Below are 18,818 nucleotides of genomic sequence, written 5' to 3'. Positions count from 1 at the left end.
AAGGCCTTTTCCAACCTAAACGATTTTATGATTCTATGAAAGCAGATATGCCCACAAATATGCACATACAAATGTATTTTGATACTGAGCAAATCAGTGTTGTACTTTCACATCATTTTTTTGTAGTGAGAGTGGAATTGGGAATACATGGTGATTTGAATTTGTTGTCTCCTGTAAACAAAAGAACACTGAAAACCGCTATTTATTGTTTGCAGGCATTTTTGGAAATGGAGTCTGAAGAAGCTGCTGTTACTATGGTGAACTACTGCACTTGTGCTACACCTTACCTCCGTGGTCACCCTGTTTACATTCAGTATTCCAATCACAGAGAGCTTAAGACTGATGATGTACCTAATCAGGCTGTAAGTATACTATTTCCACTTAACATGATAGTTTTACATGAGCTGTGTACTGTTTTTGGTTGGGATAGAGTTACTTTTCTTCATAGTAGCCTGTGACGCTTACATAGCGTCAAGGCCTTTTCTGCTTCTTATGCTGCCCTGCGAGTGTGAGTGCACAAGAAGCTGGGAGGGGACACCGTTGGGACAGCTGACCCCAACTGGATATCCCACACCATGTGATGTTGTGCTCAGCAGTGAAAGCTGGGGGAAGAAGGAGGCAGGTGGGACATCGAGAGTTATGTCATTTTTCTTCCCAAGTAACTGTTACATGTGATGGAGCCCTGCTTTCCTGGAGATAGCTGAACACCTGCCTGCTGATGGGAATGCCTTATTTTGCTTTGCTTGCATGTGCAGCTTTTGCATTACCTATTAAACTGTCTTTACCTCAGCCCATGAGTTTTCTCACTTTTAACCCTTTTGATTCTCTCCCCCATCCTGCTGGGGGGAAGTGACCAAGCAGCTGTGTGGCACTTAGCTGCCTACCAGGATTAAACCACACCATTGGTAAATAAACAGACTCAGACTACTTTCCACTGCACCAATAGTCAAATTCTGATGGATGTGATTTCTGTCAATTGTTATCTAAGCAGCAACTTTTCAGACAGGGACTTCTTAATATCTGTAAAATTACAGTGGAGGAGCTCAAGAACAGTTAATCCTGATGAGCATGAAATCAAGTGAATGTGGCAGGAGAACTGCTTGGATGAACAAGGAGCTCCTGACTGAACTCAGATATAAAAAAGAGGCATAGAAAAGGTAGAATCACTGACAGGTGACCCAGGAGGAATATAGAGCCTTATCTGAACATGCAGGATGTGGTTAGGAAAGTCAAAGCCCGTATGGAGTTTGCTCTGGCAGGGGATGTGAACAGCAATAAGAATGGGTCCTCAAAGTGTATCAGCAGCAGAAAGAAGACTTAGGGAACATGTGGGCCTGCTGCTGAATGGAGCAGGGGCCCTGTTGACAAAGGATATGGAAGAGGCTGAAGTACTGGATTGGATGCCTTCTCAGTCTTTAGAGGTGACGACTTGCCCTTGGTAATACCAAGCAACTGAGAAGAGTAGGAATGTCTTGATGAAGGAAATAGAGAAGAATCTTGTTAGGGAACACTTAAACAAACTGGATAAACAAAAGTCTGTGGCCATAATGAGGTGCACTTGTGAGTGCTGAGGGAGATGGCTATTGATGATGGTCATATCCAATGATCATCTTTAAGCTGTTCAAGTTTATTTTTAATAGCGTTATCTTTTTAAATGTTGACAGTTTATTCTAAGAAGAACCCTAGATCCAGTAAAATGGATATTTTCATTGACAAAACGTCAGTTTTATGTGTAACTTCATGCCAAACACCAGAATTAATTTCTTCCTTGTATTTTTGAAGTACTAAAAATTGATTTCTTAAGAAGAACATGAATTGAACATTGCAGATGAATGATTTAAATCCTAATCTCTAAACAAGGAAGCACTCTTTGCACAACAAGATCAAACCATCATATTGCAGCTGAAATCCATTTGGATTTTTGGATTCCTGGATGAATTGCAATTGACCTCCCATTTAGATATACACATCACAGTATATAACTTATGTATCATGATTTTGTTTTCTGTGAGAATGTTGCAAATAGTGACTGGGGCGAAAAGGCAGTTTGAGGAGTGAGATTTAAAGATGGTTTTTGTGGTTGATAGCTTGGCTCAGAAAAAAGAGCAGAGTATGTACCTTTTAAGCTCATCCCCAACAAAACTTAGTTCCTGAAGAGAATGAAATCCTAATGAAGCAGAGCAAACAGTTTTTGGTGCACTGACTGGTTGTTAGTCTATTACAATATTGTCATTGTACTGATTTGCTGGAAAACCTGTAGAATGACAAAAGCTTACTGAATCAAAGCAAAATTGTGTTTATATGGCATTACAAAGAAGTAACAGTTTAACTGAAAGAAAGTTATAATTCTGTGAAAGTATAATCGGACTCTGAGGGGAGGAGAAAGGGAAGCAAGAGGTATGGTTTACCTATTAATGTAGGATTTAAATTGATAATCTGATAAAAGGAGTATGTTTTTTTAAAAGCTGCATTTTAAATGCATTTTACATGCTTTTCTTTGTAAGAGAACTTTGTTTAGATTTGAATAATTTCTATGTGTGTAAGTTAATTGTGGTCTCTGCTGTGTCATGATTTCAGAGAGCCCAAGCTGCATTGCAAGCCATGGATGCCATGCAGTCTGCAAGCGTGCCTGTTGCAGGTGTTCTTGGTGCTGAAGGTGGGCTCCTTCCAACTCAAGGTTCTGTTCTTCGAATCATTGTTGAAAATCTTTTCTACCCTATCACTTTAGACACGCTGCATCAGGTAATGAGGATTGAAAAAAAAAAAAAATTTAAGATCTGTTCCAATGTTGGAATTAATTTTTTTTTTTTTAAAAAGTACCTGTATATCCTTAATTGTTTGAAAGAGGACTGTCACTTTAAAATGATTTGTTGCAATTTAGGGATCTAGACTTGAATCAGCTTTGCACAAAAAAATCCAAGTAAATGGGTTTCTGTTCTCAGCTTTTCATGTTGTCTTTCATTACTTGTAGTTCCTAGGTTTCTGTGGAAGCAGCAACAAAGTTGAGGTGTTACTTCTAATTTATGCCCACATGATGAGCTAGTGAAATAGTGATTGTTGTGAATTTGTGGACTGGTATTTTAGTACACAGAGTGCTAAGTAACTCTTGTAGTTTACATTATATTTTAGGGCTTTATAGTCACTTTCACAATTCAGTGCAAGTGATGTAATATTTGTCCAAGCAACTATACTTGTATGTTTTTAACTATTCATCAACTGTTAGAATGCCATTTAATTTAACTACCTCTGAAAGGTTGGAATAGTGGTGGGCTATAGCTATGAAAAACATTACCATAACTCCTGCTAGGTGGTTGTGCTATGCAGTTGAGAGCTAGAGGTTTAAAAACAAAATAGCTTTACAAGACTATTTCTTCATACCTGAAGGATTTGTTGATAGCTTTTTCAGATATTGCAAAGGGTTTCATACCTGAAGCCTTTGTAATTACTAGTAAACTTGTGCAGTAAAAAACATGCCCCAAATATGAGTTTCTTAAATTAATGCAAATTAAAATAATTGGGATGTTTTTATAAGAACCTGCAATCCTGGAAGAAGATTTTTGCTGCTCTACTAGCATCTCAAACAATAGTTGATTGTTACCAACACTTTATTTTTCCTCTTACCTCTTCGTATTTCCTCTTTATCTCCCCTGCCATGATACTGATTAACTAATATACTAGTTGTCACTTTGATGTCGCAATTTGACTCATCTAAGCTTTTGTTTGTGTCTGAGAATTGTTCACTCACTATTGAGCTTGTGCAAATGCTGTGTCAACTGTTTAAGATTATTAATTACTACTATCCAAAGCAGCGTGGCCAGCAGGCAGAGGAAGGGGATTCTGCCCCTCTACTCTGCTCTGGTGAGGCCTCACCTGCAGTGTTGTGTCCAGCTCTGGAGCCCTGAGCACAGGAAAGACATGGACCTGTTGGAGCGGGTCCAGAGGAGACCACAAAGACAATCAGAGGGCTGGAACAGCTCTGCTGCAAGGACAGGCTGAGAGAGTTGGGGTTGTTCAGCCTGGAGAAGAGAAGGCTCCAGGGATACCTTATTGCAGCCTGCCAGTACTTATAGAGGGCTTCTAAGAAAGTTTAGGACAGACTTTTTAGCAGGGCCTGTAGAGATAGGACAAGGAGTAACAGTTTTAACTAAAAGCAGGTAGATTTAGACTAGACATAAGGCAGAAACATTTTACAACGAGGGTGGTGAAAACAGTGGCACAGGTTGCCCAGAGAGGTGGTGGATGCCCCACCCCTGGAAGCATTCAAGGTCAGGTTGGATGGGGCTCTGAGCAACCTGATCTGGTTGAAGATGTCCCTGCTTATTGCAGGGGGGTTGGACTAGACGGCCTTTAAGGTCCCTTCTATCCCAAATGATTATTTGATTCTAGTGTATGATTAGTGCATTCTGAATAACCTGAGAACAAACTTGTGTGGTTACGAGAGCTGTGCTAGTTTAATAGTGCAACAGCAATTCCTGGATCTAACCTTGTGTGGGTTTTCTGGTTTTTACTAAGCAAGCAGTGGAAGAGGAGATTCATGTTAATTTACTTTAATTTGATTAGTATTCACTTCAGTGCAGCAGAACTGTATTTTCAGTCTTTGAATTGTCCAATGACCCTCTCTCAACTACTTTTGCAGTAGGTCTAGAAAATTAAGCAATACTTAAAAAGGAACCTTATTTGGAGTTCTTAACAGGGGGCAAACTCTTCTAATTCAAGCAGTACTTTGTGTCTGATGGCTATAATGTAACACTACTTTAAGCGTGGTAAGGTTAATGGAAATGAAAATTTTCACTGATAGTACAGCATCATATGGAACACTAGGAGGCAAGCTGTCATGCAAAACTTCAATTGTATTTTCAAAGTTATGACTGCTTGTCAAGAAAATAACACTTTTTTTACCACGATTCACCTTAAAATATTTATTGTAAGAAACAGAATAGTCAGTGTTATCTTTGCAGAAACAAAATTGATACATACAGTGGGTTTTAGGTTTAAAACCAAACAAGAATACTTTGAACTTCATTATCATAAAAAGGTCTATTCAGTCTTGTGGATGAACATGGAAAAGCATATGTTCAGAAGCTGTAGTTAAGTAGTTAGGCCTTTCTTAAGGGGAAGTGCTTTATGAACAGGAACTCAATGTCTAATTTTAAATCGTTGTGAAAAAGGTTTCTCTTCTGTCTTCTACCACAAGACAATGACTGCAGCATCGCTGTTTCTGAGATTGAAAAACTGGGCAAAAAGAGTTGTGACAGTGTGTCTTGTATCCATGACCCTAGGCCTAACAGGCTGGCAAGAGATGCTTGTCCTTATCTCTGGCCTTTCTTCCCATTGCAGGCTTAATACTTGTCTTTCCTGACTTTGCATTGATCCTCACAGTTTGCTTGAAAATTATTAGGACTTCCCAAACTCACTTTTCCTCTTCCACAGTTAACTTGGACATAGTTTTTCTGCACTTGCATGATATGTCCTAGCTATACTTTTGTCCTCCTTTGTGGCTTTGCTTTTGTACAAACGCTTTCATGTAGTGCACACTCTTGTTTTGAGTATATATATTTTTCATTTCAACCTTTTAAAATTTTCCTGCAATGTTTGCATTTGCAGTATAGTAAATACCATTTAATTGTAAAATAGAGGGGTAGGTCCCAAACTAGTTCTTCGTCTTGCTTCTTTCCTTCTTTGTCTTCTAGTTTGGACAGTGGGTCTGCGTAACTAATTTGTAGGCATATCAACTATTTAAGGTGTATTTTTGGTCACTAAATTTGCAGAATTTGTTTGAAGTATAGAATGTAAATGTGGATACCTCGAAGGCAGTTTGCAGTTTGCATCTCAACTGACTTGTGAAAGTCCGCTTCTCAGACCTTAACTTTGATTATCCACAATTTTTCTGCAGCCGTTGGACAAATGCCTGTTTGGGCTGGCCTTCCCTGCTCTTAGTTGAACAGTCATTGCTAAATCTTTAAGGAAATCTTATCCTTTTTCCCCATCTTTGCAGCCTCTTTCCAAACCTTTTTTTTTACCCGAAACAAAATTTGGAGTTCACTCAATTTCTGTTCAGCTCTCACAGAAGAAATAATTTTCAGAAATTTATATGAATTGTTAAATGCTAGTTTTTAGTGTGTATGAATTACTCATTGTTTCTGAAAGTCTATGTTTTTTCCTTCTCAGATTTTCTCCAAATATGGATCTGTCTTGAAGATTGTCACCTTCACTAAGAACAATCAATTCCAAGCCTTGCTCCAGTATGCTGATCCAATAAATGCACATCATGCCAAAGTGGTAAGTGTAATGTATTCATCTGGATGTTTTTGTTTTTTTGGGTTTTTTCCCCCCAGGTGAATGTGGAACACTAGGGATAGCTTGATCATTAACTTTCATGACTTCTCATCATTCTAACACTCTTTTTGTACATGAATAACTTTGACATCCATAATTAGTTGAGAGGATAGCACTCTATCACCAACTGCAAACATAAATGTATGGACAAACCCCAAGACCTACATGAGTTTACCAAAACAAAAATCAGAGCTGTGGGTAGTGATGAGTAGTAACTGTAGTCGACCAAAAGTCTTTTGCCTTTCAAACTAAATGGAGTATTTTCAGTGAGGTTCAATACTAAGAGTAGTGTAGTTAAATGCTTGGAGATTAGATGAATGTTATGTGTTTTACCCATTTGAATTCCAGTGAGAAATTTACAGTAATCAATGTTTTCACCTTCAACTTCTCAATTTCAAATGAGCTGTACCCTGACTTTTAAAGGGTCATTCGCAGTAATGAAGAAGAGTTCACCTACTTTAGATATATTTTCTGTGGTGGGTTAACCTTGGCTGGCTGCCAGACACCCACCAGGCTGCTCTCTCCCCTTCCTCAATAGGGCAGGGGGAGAAAATAAGGTGAAAAAGCTCATGGGTCAAGATAAGGACAGGGAGATTGCTCACCAATTAATATTACAGGCATAACAGACTCAAGGAAGATTGATTTAATTTGCTGATTTTGCCAATTAAAAATAGAGTAGGATAGCAAGGGGCAAAAAAGTAACGACACCTTCCCCACAGCCTTATTCCTTCTCAGGCTCAACTTCACTCCCAGCCGTTCTACCTCCTCCCCCTGAGCAGACCAGAGGGACAGGGAATGGGGGTTGCAGTCAGTTCATAACACTCCCTCTGCTGCTCCTTGCTCCTCATACTGTTTCCCTGCTCCAGTGTGGGCCCTTCCCATGGGATACAGTCCTGCACAAACTGCTCCAACATGGGCCCTTCCCACAGTCTTCAGGTGGATATCTGCTCCACTGTGGACCTCCATAGGCTGCAAGAGAACAGTGTGTCTCACCATGATATTCTCCAGGAAAATCTCTGCTCTGTTGCCTGGACCAGCTCCTGCTCCTCCTCCTTCTCTGACCTTGGTGTCTGCAGTGTTGTTTTCCTTTCATTTTTCTCACTTCTCTCTCCCTCTCAGGTGTTACACAATGTTTTTTACCCTTTCTCAAACACTGAGGTGTCACCAGTGTCCCAAGAGGCTCTGCTTTGGGCAGCAGTGGATCTGGTTTGGAGCCGGCTGGAACTTACTTTATCCAGCACGGGGCAGCCCCTGGTCTCTTCCCAGAGAGGAGTAGCATCCCCCATACTACCAAAACCTTCCCATATAAACCCAATACAATTTTTTTTCAAAACAAGTTTTAGAATTTGTTTCCTTATAATAGCTAAATATTTTAATTTCTAGAAAATACTGTTAATTTCCTCAGTGGGAAGTAGTTTGATAATTAAATATTGAGACCTGAGACCTCAAAGATTTTTGCAGAAGGGACAGTAGTGTTACAAATCATCACGTTATAATACTTGTACTGTGAAGTAAAAAATAAAGATGGAATATAAAATACTTTGCTTACTTGAAAGTAAGCCTGAGAACTTTTGTGTTTGTCTTTTAATCTATGTGGTCACCTCAATATTAGTAAATAAATAAAACAAATTTGAAAGTTCCCATAGAAGGTTTATAGGAGAATAGATTAGAATAGATTCGGCTAAGTATTAAGTGGTATTTAGCATTCAGTTTTTGGGAAAAAAAAAAAATTAACAAAAGACTAGAGTGAATGGAACTTTCACCCTACTTTTGGTATTAAAGTTGCCTTTATTCTCAGCTTCAAAATTAAAGGTGCAGAGCATTTATCTAGTGCTATTTGCACTTTAGTCCAGTAAGTAAATTCACTATGTGTTTTAGAGGTTAAGTATATATTGGAAATTAATAAAGTAGTCGGAATTATAGCCTGTTTGTTAGCAATAACATCTTTTCTTAAGGAACAGTATTAATAATAAATTATACCTTATTAAAGATTTCACAAAAATATGATTTCAGTCTAGATCACATTAAATAATGATAACAAACCCGTATCTTTTGAGGGTTCCCCCCCCCTTCATCCATCATGATTCTTCTATGACTGGTATAGGCAGAAAATACTACTTCAGTGATCTTTCTGAGTATATCTGCTCATAAAAAGTTGGATTTTATAGAATCATTTAGGTTGGAAAAGGCCTTTAAGATCATCAAGTTCAGCTGTTAACCTAGCACTGCCAAGCCCACCACTAAGCCATGTCCCTAAGCACCACATGTACAGGCTTTTTAAATACCTCCAGGGATGGTGAGTCAGCCACGCCCGTGGGCAGCCTGGTCCAATGTGTGACAACCCTTTCAGTGAAGACGTTTTTCCTAATACCCTGTCTAAACCTCCCCAGCGCAACTTGAGGCCGTTTCGTCTTTTCTGTCAGTTGCAACTTGGGAGAAGAGACCGACACCCACCTCGTTGCACCCTCCTTTCAGGTAGTTGTAGAGTGCATTAAGGTCTCCCCTGAGCCTCCTTTTCTTCAGGCTAAACAACCCCAGTTCCCTCAGCCACTCCTCACAGGACTTGTGCTCTAGACCCTTCACCAGCTTATATAAGAACAGTTCTGTACAACAGAAATCTCCAAATTAGTATTGCTACTAGCATCTGATACATGTGTTGAGTGGGAGACAAGTAAGGTTAGAAGCACAGCTAGAAAGACAAGTCATGCTTAAAGCTCTGTTTTGTCCATTGACACAAGGCAACATAATCATAGAATCATATTACTTATTAATTAGTGGACTATGCTAGTATTCTACACAGGATGTTTAGGTAATGATAGTGGCAGTATAACTGTCTACTTGGTGTTTTAAAGCAGCGCCTTAAAAACAAGATGAATTTCTGTTTAGATACAATTGTGGGGTGAAAATAAAATGAACTTACAGTGGTGGTTGCCACTGTGTTTTGTCTCTGAAAACATAAAATTATTTTTCTTCAGGCTCTGAATGGCCATAGTCTCTACACTGCATGCTGCACTCTGCGTGTTGATTTCTCTAATCTACCAAACCTTAAGGTAAAGTACAACAATGACAAAAGCAGAGACTTCACTCGCCTTGACGTGCCAGTTTTTGGCCAGATGCCCCTGGAGACAGGTGCTGCCTTTGGTAAGAAACCTTCACTTATAGTGATAAATACACAGTAAGATAATTTTGTTTTTTCTGTTATATTGATGTCCTAGCTTCATAGAGGGTTTATAGAAGGGTACATTTTGCATACATTTCTGTTTGTTAGGTCTAGTAATGTTTGTATGGAAAGCAGAAAGTCTTACTCAAGATAAATTACTCTGTGAAACTATAACATGAGGAATGCTTTTGGTCAAATTCAAAGTGTTGTCAAAAAGCTACATTTGTAAAATGCAGTGAAATGGTATCATTGGTACAGGTAGTATAATAAATGTTGCATACCAGAACAGTCATCTGAAACTGACACTGGCTGCCTAAAGCTGCTTGAAAAATAAGTGTTTTAAGGACATTAGCTCTTATTTGAGTTGATATTTTAGGATAACTGCCTACTGTAACAAACAAAATCATAAGAAACTTAAAAGGCCTACACTTACTGTTGTATGTTTTGTAGTCACCTTCTAAAATATAAAATTTTAAAAGTTTTCTTGAATTTTAGAAGTCATTTCCATGGCATAGAGGAGATAATGTCGGCTTGAAGCCATACTGGAGAAGCCTCTATGGCATAAATAGCTAAGGCGTGCTCATTTAATAAACTTTGGTATCTGACTGGCAGAAGTGCTCACAATGCAATCTGAGCCATTTTTACCTACTTTTCTTTCTCTCAAATGACAACCATTAGTTCTTAGCCGAGTATTATTGCTGTCTCAGATACCTATTCAACAACTAAGTGCCTTCCAATTGGTTATAACAGTAGCAAGGTTTGGGGAAGAATTCCCTTTTTTCCTTTAGTTTTCTGTGATAGCTAGGGCAGATCACAGAATCACTACGGTTGGAAAGGACCTTCACATCAAGTTCAACCATCAATCCAGAGCCACCATGTTCCCTAAACCACGTCTTGAAGCGCCACATCCACACGTTTTTTGAACACTTCCAGAGATGGCAACTCCACCACCTCCCTGGGCAGCCTGGTCCAATGACTGACCACTCTCTTGGTGAAGAAATTTTTCCTCATATCCAGTCTAAACCTTCCCTGGCACAACTTGAGGCCATTTCCTCCTGTCCTATCACTGGTTACTTGGGAGAAGAGACCAGCGCCCTCGTCACCACAACCTCCTTTCGGGTAGTTGCAGAGAGCGATAAGGTCTCCTCTCAGCCTCCTCTTCTCCAGACTAAACAACCCCAGTTCCCTCAGCCACTCCTCATAAGACTAGGTTTGGTTTGTGTTTTTGGCTAGTCGGCTTTTGTAGCTTAGATTAAAGTGAATTGTATTCACTACTTTCTTGATTGTTTTTGCTGGTCCCCTGAAAGGCAGGCCTTGGATCTTTATGTAATGTACAACCATCTTTATAATTTTTTTGAGGATTTTCCATACAGCAGCATGGAAACATGTTATAGATTTGATATGTTCTGTTTAATTAGACTTACACAATTTGAAATGTCAATGAAAGGGGAAAGTACAATCAGAGCAGCTTAAGGATAAACTTGCTTGTAGGGCAGAGATAACATTGTACACATGCTTTTGGAGGATAACATATGAACACTTTTCCATTTCCTTTCCCCTAACTCTTCCAAGGTCGTCATTGCCAGTAATCTTGTTTTCAGCCTGAACATTTACTGTAATACTAAGAACAGCAGAAGTCCTGATGTAAAGAAGCCTGATGTCTGTATCAAAATTCGTTGTAGTGCAGTCACAGTGAAGCAGCTGCATAGATACTTTTCTTTTAAAAAGAAAGAAGCATGCTTCTAGCCTTTTTGTCAGTGATAACATGCATATGTTGCTGTAGGCATATTCTGATAGTCCTCAGTTGCATGACATGAGGAAAAGACTTTGGGAGTCATGTCAGCACTTAGACATCCTATGCTACTACTAGTCTGTGTACTTTTGATGGAGAATTATAAGATAAAGGAGGTAACTATTGGAATAATATACCTGTTTTTTTCTGTAGAATTCATGTTATCTGAATATCAAAACTGAACTGCTCTTGAAACTTGTGTTTTTCTTTTTTTTTTTTGTTTCTTTTGTTTTGGTTTTTTCATGGAAAAGATACTGTGTTGCAAAACAAGCAGATTCTGTGAAAGTTTTGCCTTTGAAGAGTTCCCGCACCCTGTGAGCATAAGCAGAGATACATGAATTAGCTTCCTTTTGAAAGATAGCTGCTAGCCATGAAGCAAATGATTTTACACATAAAAAAATGCAACAAAGAATTCCAGATCTTTCTCCATTAGCTCTGTTTGACAATTTTTACATGCCTGATGTTAGTATCAGCGTGCAACATGCAGGTCTTATTTGGCAGAACAGAAGCGCTTTACCTATTTCTTCATTAATGTTTCCATTACCATTCTTGGATTGTGAATAAGTGATTAATATCTATATTGCCAGAACTTGTCAGTATAATGCACCAGTGCATGTATTTCAAGAACACAATGACTTGCTTTGGTGTGATAAATGTATTCAGTTGTTTGCATAACAGACACTTTGTTGCTACAGATAAGGAGGTGTAATGTGATGAAGTATTCATGAGTACTTGTTTTGTGGTGTCTGTTTCGTTTCATTTCATTCATTGTTGTTGTAATTCAAACAGATACTACTTATGGTATGGCACCATCCCTGTCAATAACTGTCTGTTATTGAACGTAGCTCTTTTAGTCAATGGTGGAGGTTTGAGTAGTAAAACAGACATATTGCCAAGCTTGCAGGATGTATTTGCTGATTATACATGCCTCATTCAAAAAAAACAAACCCTAGTGTGCTAACATATGAAAGAATCCACAACTCTGGCTTGTGTCTAACTGCTTCTTAGAACAGAAGTTTGTGTGCTGCCCCAGGTACTGCTTAACTCCACATACTAATGTGAAAATCACTGACCTATCTTCTAGGCTAGGGCTCTCCATGTGTTGGTATTCCAAATCTGTTTAATGCTTGTGATGGCCTGGGGAACCATAAAAAACATTATTTATGAAGTAACACAATCTGTGAAAGTACATCTCTTTAAAAAGAAAGATCTGTATACTTTATGCATCTCAATAGCTAGTAAAATTCAGAACCTCAGATTCATTGTAGTTATTTGTATTATTTAGCTTATACTGGTTTTAGAAATATCTAGGAAGTAGTTGTATCTCATCATTGCAAAGTGTCCTTGAGTGCATTTACTTCCAGAAAATTTCTAGACTGCATTTCCATTGTCTGAATAAAAACTATTGAACATAGCACCACAGGCATCTTAACTTTAACAGATACTAATCTATGCTGTGCTTTCCTATTCAAACCTATCTAAATTACATTTTGTCCTGACTTTGTCTTAGGAAGGGACATTGAGGCTGATTGGAATATTTGCCTTCAAAAGTGGCTGAAAATTGACTTTGTAAAACATAGAATCTTGTATTTGAATGAGAGTTTTTAACCAGATATTTTACAAAAGATGTAATCATGGACCAAAGTCAGAATAGCAACACTGGAAGCTGGTTTTCATTGCTGAAGTCTTTTTTGTTTTCTAAAAATTTTAAAGTGTATTTTAATTAAATGTGTCTGCTCTCTCTAGGCACCGAAAATACCATGTTCCCATCACATGCAGGGGCTGCTGCATTTACCCCAGCCATGGGGTCTGCTCAGGGTGCTGGTAAATATAAATATCTATTTTCTATAAAAGTAGAGTTTGCATTTGGGGCTAGTGGTCTATCTGAACACACCTGTGTTCAAAGCAAATTGTTTTCAAGTATAGCAGTCAGAACACAATGTTCATTTGAGTAATCCTGATTTTCTTTATCATATTATTCAGTAAAATTATTTTCTGTAATAAAAAATATATGCTGATGTAGTTTATTGTTTAATAAGTAAAGAATTGAAAGCCATGATAAAGTTTACCTGCAAAAGAAAATAAGCATCTGTTTTTTTTCTAATAAGACTTCAGTGACGTTCGAAGCTAAAGCAGGAAGTCTCCCCTATTCTGGCTATAGAAGGAGAAATAAATAGTCTTCTAGACTCAGTGATCCTTTCCTTTCTAGCACAGGAAAAACTTTTATGCTAAATAATTTTTCTCCTTTCTTGGGCTGCAATTTATGTCTTCTTTTGTTTGGGTCTGCTGATGGAGCTGAATATTTCTTCATCTCTGGAGGGGAGGTGCTTCCTGCTTTATTGTTCGGGTACTAGGAATAGCTAAAGTCCTTAGAAGCATTTTTTTAATTGAATATTGATGATTTTGCCAAATATGACCTGCTTTTGTCTTCTGAAATGTCTTTTTCCACTTTGAGATGTCAAGTGATGCTATTAATACCCTTCCAGGTCTTTCGGTTCCAGTTCTTCCTGCAGTAGTTGGTTCTTTCCCAGCCACCACATCTGCAGCATCTGGACAGATGGCTATCTCTAACTTTAATGGTATTCCAGGAAATTCTGTTTTACTAGTCAGCAACCTCAGTACTGAAGTAAGTTTGATTGGTGGAACTGATGCAAGTATCAACTTGTACCAGCTGCCAGAATCCTTCCTGCAAATTGACATTAGCTGAAGGAATGAGAGAGGAAATCTCTGTGCTGATAGTATAAAAACCAGGACAGCTCTATTCTTGTTTGAGATAGTTTGCAATATTGATGAGGTTTAAAAACTCCAGTCAGCAGTGAAAAGCTTCCTAACACACTTTACTGTAGGAAACTGATGTTAGCAGTGTAGCTAGTAATTAGAGAAAAGTCTATGGTCAGACATGAGAAATGTTTGAAGAGGTAAACAACATATACCATGACTAAACATACTGGTGTTTCTGTTAATGACTCCTTTGTGTGCTACTTCATCATTAGAGAAGCCAAAGAATTTTTCATTTGTTACAAAAGATGGAGTTAGAGAAACAGGAGGGAAGAGAAAGGGAGATTAAAAGCATGCCAAATCAAGTACCTTTTAAAACATTGATGGGATCTTTCTAGTTTTGCAACTTTTCCCAGATTGGAGAGGAAGAACACAGGTGCACTTTGCTATTGACATCACTGTAAATCCATTTTTAAAAGTTAATAAACGCATGTGTTCATTTTTCACAGTACCACACAATTTTTTTTCATTTGTTGGCAGTGAAATTGGCAAAGACAACTTGGATAGTTATTTTTATAGTGGAAATGATATAGACTATTCTATAAGCTTACTCCTGTTACTCAAATATTACACATTGATCTGTGCTTAATTAAAAGCAATGTACAGCTCTTAAATATAAAAATCAGGCTTTACCAAGGCCATGACTTAAAACACAGTTCTACTTGACTGTTCATCAGCAGTTCTACTGCAGCAGTGTAAATTCTTGCTTGTTTTACACACTGATTAGATCCACTTAACCATAAAACTGATAAAATTAGGAATTATTGGCAAAATGGAAATTACATTATTGAGGTTTAAAAATCTGTTGACCAGTTCCTTTAATCTTTAAGTAATTGCTGTGTTTCTGGTTTTGTACTGATAGCTGAATTCCACTGTAAGCATCACAAGAAACAGCTGCAAATTAGGACTGTAAGACAAGTCAATTTTTTGTTGATTTGTCAATATATCTTATTGGTTCATTTCTGATGATTTCTGTGGATGTGCTTTCTGCAGCTGATTATTCCAGATGATTCTTTCAGTCTTAAAAGAATGTGTTTTTTAAGAATAAGCATATGTGAAGCATAGGTCAAAGCTTTTTTTAGGACGTTGCTTCTTTACTTAATACGAATCATATCTAAGAAATTGTCCTGTAGAACTTTGTGCTGCAATGCAGCTGTTCTCAGCTTCTAATTGAACACAATTTAAATACCACTTTCTATAGGCTTCATATATAAACAGTTAAATAGTATGTGTATCACTTTAGCATGTCATGGTCACGTGCAGAGATGGGGACAAAACTGCAAGGCAAACACATTTTGAAGCAACTGGTTTTACTTTTATAGGTGTTGTCTGCTGTTTATAAAATACAAAGGAGTTCTCGAATGTTCTTTTTCTATTTCTGGTTTAGCAGATGTCTTTAATCTTTCAGGGAATGAACTGCTAACTTGGAAAGAAAAAGTTCAAATAGTTAAGCCACTTAAAACATTATTAACTTCTTCAGCATGACAGACAAGTCTTGAGTGATGAAAATGCATGAGCTGAATTGTTAGCTTGTTGAAATATTTTATATGTGCATAGCAAATATATATTAACAGGAATGCTATACACTGTAGTTGCAGGGAACGGCTTTTGGAGACACAGGTTAATATATTAGTGCACAGCGTATCTCTTCCATTCTTTTTTTTTACCATACACTTATGGAATAGGTTTCTTTATTTGCATGGCTTTAAAAATAATATACTCATTTTATCATTTAAACAGGACATCACAGCACATCGACTTTTCATCCTATTTGGTAAGATATGTTGAATATACCTTGAGAAACTACAGGACTAACATTCTCTTCATTTATCTATCACATGCTGGTTAATGCAAGCGCCATTGTTCTGTCCTTGTCCAGAAAACTCACAAGAGAATGTGTTGTTTTTAAAATTATTATAATTTGAGTAAGTAGTTGTAGGCCACAGGTACCAAAAAGGCAAAATGGTTACAGTGTTACAAGAATTTCAGTCTGTGGTCCAATTTCTTTACTACAAAGAATGGGAAAGCAAAGTAAGATGAAAAAATAAAGATTGCATCAAAGGAAATAGAGTACAGAGTTGGCATGTACATTAGTTGCAGAGGGCAATGTTTGTTGGCATAGTAATGTTTTAATATGCCTCTTAAGAGGACTTCAACACTGTTGCACTATTTAAAAGCTGAACATAAATGTGCAGTTTTATGACTAAGATCCTGGGTTTTTCCCCCATTTCTGAGCCTCAGAAAATAATATACAAACTTTAAAGCTCTCCTTCATACTAATATTCTAACCAACCTGTTTAATGAGGTGATTATTCTTTGTAATGCTAATGTTAGTCAGAAGGTACAGACTTGCCATTGTGCTGCTTATAGTAATGGATGAATTTCCTTTCTGGATTTCCACAGGTGTGTATGGTGATGTGCATCGTGTGAAGATCATGTTTAATAAAAGAGGAAATGCTTTGGTTCAGATGGCAGATGCAAACCAGGCTCAATTAGGTACTGATTTTTAAGGAGTGGTTATGCTTCAAAATAGCATGAGTGTGATATAGATGAAGAATTTGCCCTCTGTCAGTGACAAGCATAAACAAATTAAATCCATCATTGTGATGCTTTATTACATATAAACTGTTCCTTGTATATGTTGATAATGATCTGGTTTGCTTTCATATAAATAATTTTCCAATAGTGGTTTGGAAAAAAAAAAATCCTGTGACTGTCAATCTAGTAAATGTTAGAATTAAAATATCATACAGTTTTCCTGTAGTTTGTCCTGTATATAGCTATTTAAGAATAATCAACCGCTCTTTACTGAAATGCTCTTTTGCATTTTTATTGCATTTAGACTAGAGGTTATATTACATCCTTATGCTGGTTTTAAATATTATGCTATGACATAGCCTACCTGGTAGACCCTGAAGTTGCAGTTTAAATTCTGAATGTGAAATCTGACACTAAATAGAAGACAATATTAGTATTTAGAGAATCCTTTTTTCTTCCCTTCCCTTCATTTCTGTTCAAACATGTTTCCACTGGTTAGCTATCGCCAACTTGAATGGACAGAGGCTTTATGGAAGGATCCTCCGTGTTACTTTTTCAAAATATCAGACAGTTCAACTTCCTCGTGTGGGACAAGAGGACCAAGATCTGACAAAGGATTACAGCAATAGTCCTTTACATCGCTTCAAGAAGCCTGGCTCTAAGAACTCCCAAAATGTCTTTCCTCCATCTGCCACCCTGCATCTCTCCAACATCCCGTGAGTATCTACATGTGTGATACCTTGGAAAGATGGTTTTTTAGATTATGTTCTTAGGTTGCAAAGTCTGATATAAGCTTTACATTTCCTTGACCTTTCACAGTTTCTTGAGAATTTGGCTCATTCTGCTGTGTAAGTAACAAGAAGTGAATCCTTTAACTGTCACTTTTTTATTGCTAGCAAAGAAGATACCTGATTGAATGCTCTTCTTTATTAATTTTAATACAGTTTTCATTTTCTTGAGAATATGCTTTTGTTCACATATTAAGTCCTGTGTTATAAATTCTTGCAAAGATTAGACATGTTTTTTGAGATAATGTACTGGAGTTACATTACATCAAATTCATCATTGGCATTGTTATTTACTGTAGATATAGTTTTTAATCATTCTAACAGTTTTTAATGAATACTTTCTACAGAATTCGGACTCGTTACATAGAGGGGAAGTTGATTTTTTTTTTAAAATGTATTAAGAAGCATGTTCTTTTAAAGCTGAAACACTTTTTTTCCTAGCTAGAATGTTGTCAACAATGTGTAGTGGCAGCCAAACAGAAATTTTTACAGGCTGCTTTTGTTCAGCAGCTGTGCAGGGAGGAAAAAAAGAAAACTGTGGATTTTTTTTTTTATGTGAATAAGAAAAGACACTTAGAAAATGGCTTTTTGAGTAAAACAGAAATCTTTCAAAATTGAAAATATATGAAGCACATTCACAGTAATTACAAGATGAAAGGTATTTCTGAACGTACTGGTTAAGATCTTAAGTGATTTTTATGCAGTCTGAATTTGAGGGAGGAATGGGGCAGGATGAAAAGCAGTAGAGTATATTTGAAGTATTGTCACATACTGTGGTGCTAAGTCTTAGGGTCAGAGCCAAGATGTTTGGACTAAAGTGTTGACACGGCTTGAGTTGGTGGAGGGAGTTTTTGCTGTTCAAATTTAATTTAGAAGCCAGAACTGAGATTTTGATACTATTACTATTACAGAGAACTCTGTGCTCTTTTACAAGTTGAGGGGCTTTTGTTTTGGTTTTGTTTACTTTTTTTTTTTTTAAATAGGCCTTCTGTTAGTGCTGATGATCTGAAGAAGCTTTTTGCAAGTACGGGATCTACTGTGAAAAGCTTCAGATTCTTCCAGTAAGTTTTCTTGTAAAAATGCTGAGCAATCAGCTTTCATTCTGAAGATAGCTAATTGCTTTTTTGGGAAATTCCCTGTGCATATATCTATAAGCAAAAGCTGTACACCTATGACAATTTTTATGATAATTCTAATCTTAAAATTTTAAATGGGGTACTACGTTAGCATGCCTAAATGAAAAATATTCGGCCTTTTGACAAATTCCACGTTTTCAAAGAAGATAAATTTAGAGATAGTAAATACTTGCTTATTTAAAAAGAAATACAGGCTGTGTATATGTAAAATGTCATGTAAAAGATGACAATGAATCTGCTCTAAAATTCATTAAGATTGCTTGGCAGCATTATTTTAACATGATCATACC

The 18,818-nt window shown here is 37.2% G+C and overlaps 1 protein-coding gene across 1 annotated transcript; it reads left to right on the top strand.

Annotated features, from left to right (window-relative positions):
- Positions 1 to 215: 215 nt before the first annotated feature.
- LOC104613701 (polypyrimidine tract-binding protein 3-like) lies at positions 216 to 18,457 on the top strand (the record flags this gene model as incomplete). The annotated part of the gene is made up of 10 exons (XM_010287537.1): positions 216 to 362; positions 2,578 to 2,742; positions 6,169 to 6,279; positions 9,312 to 9,477; positions 13,035 to 13,112; positions 13,775 to 13,914; positions 15,807 to 15,840; positions 16,470 to 16,562; positions 17,104 to 17,320; positions 18,376 to 18,457. Coding segments are annotated over 10 exons (1,233 nt in total), but the record flags the coding sequence as incomplete, so codon positions are not given.
- Between the last annotated feature and the right edge of the window lie 361 nt (positions 18,458 to 18,818).

The sequence above is a fragment of the Phaethon lepturus genome, unplaced genomic scaffold, assembly GCF_000687285.1.
Source record: "Phaethon lepturus isolate BGI_N335 unplaced genomic scaffold, ASM68728v1 scaffold11010, whole genome shotgun sequence".
In the NCBI taxonomy this organism is placed as follows: Eukaryota; Metazoa; Chordata; class Aves; order Phaethontiformes; family Phaethontidae; genus Phaethon; species Phaethon lepturus.
This window is presented reverse-complemented; position numbering and strand designations above follow the sequence as displayed.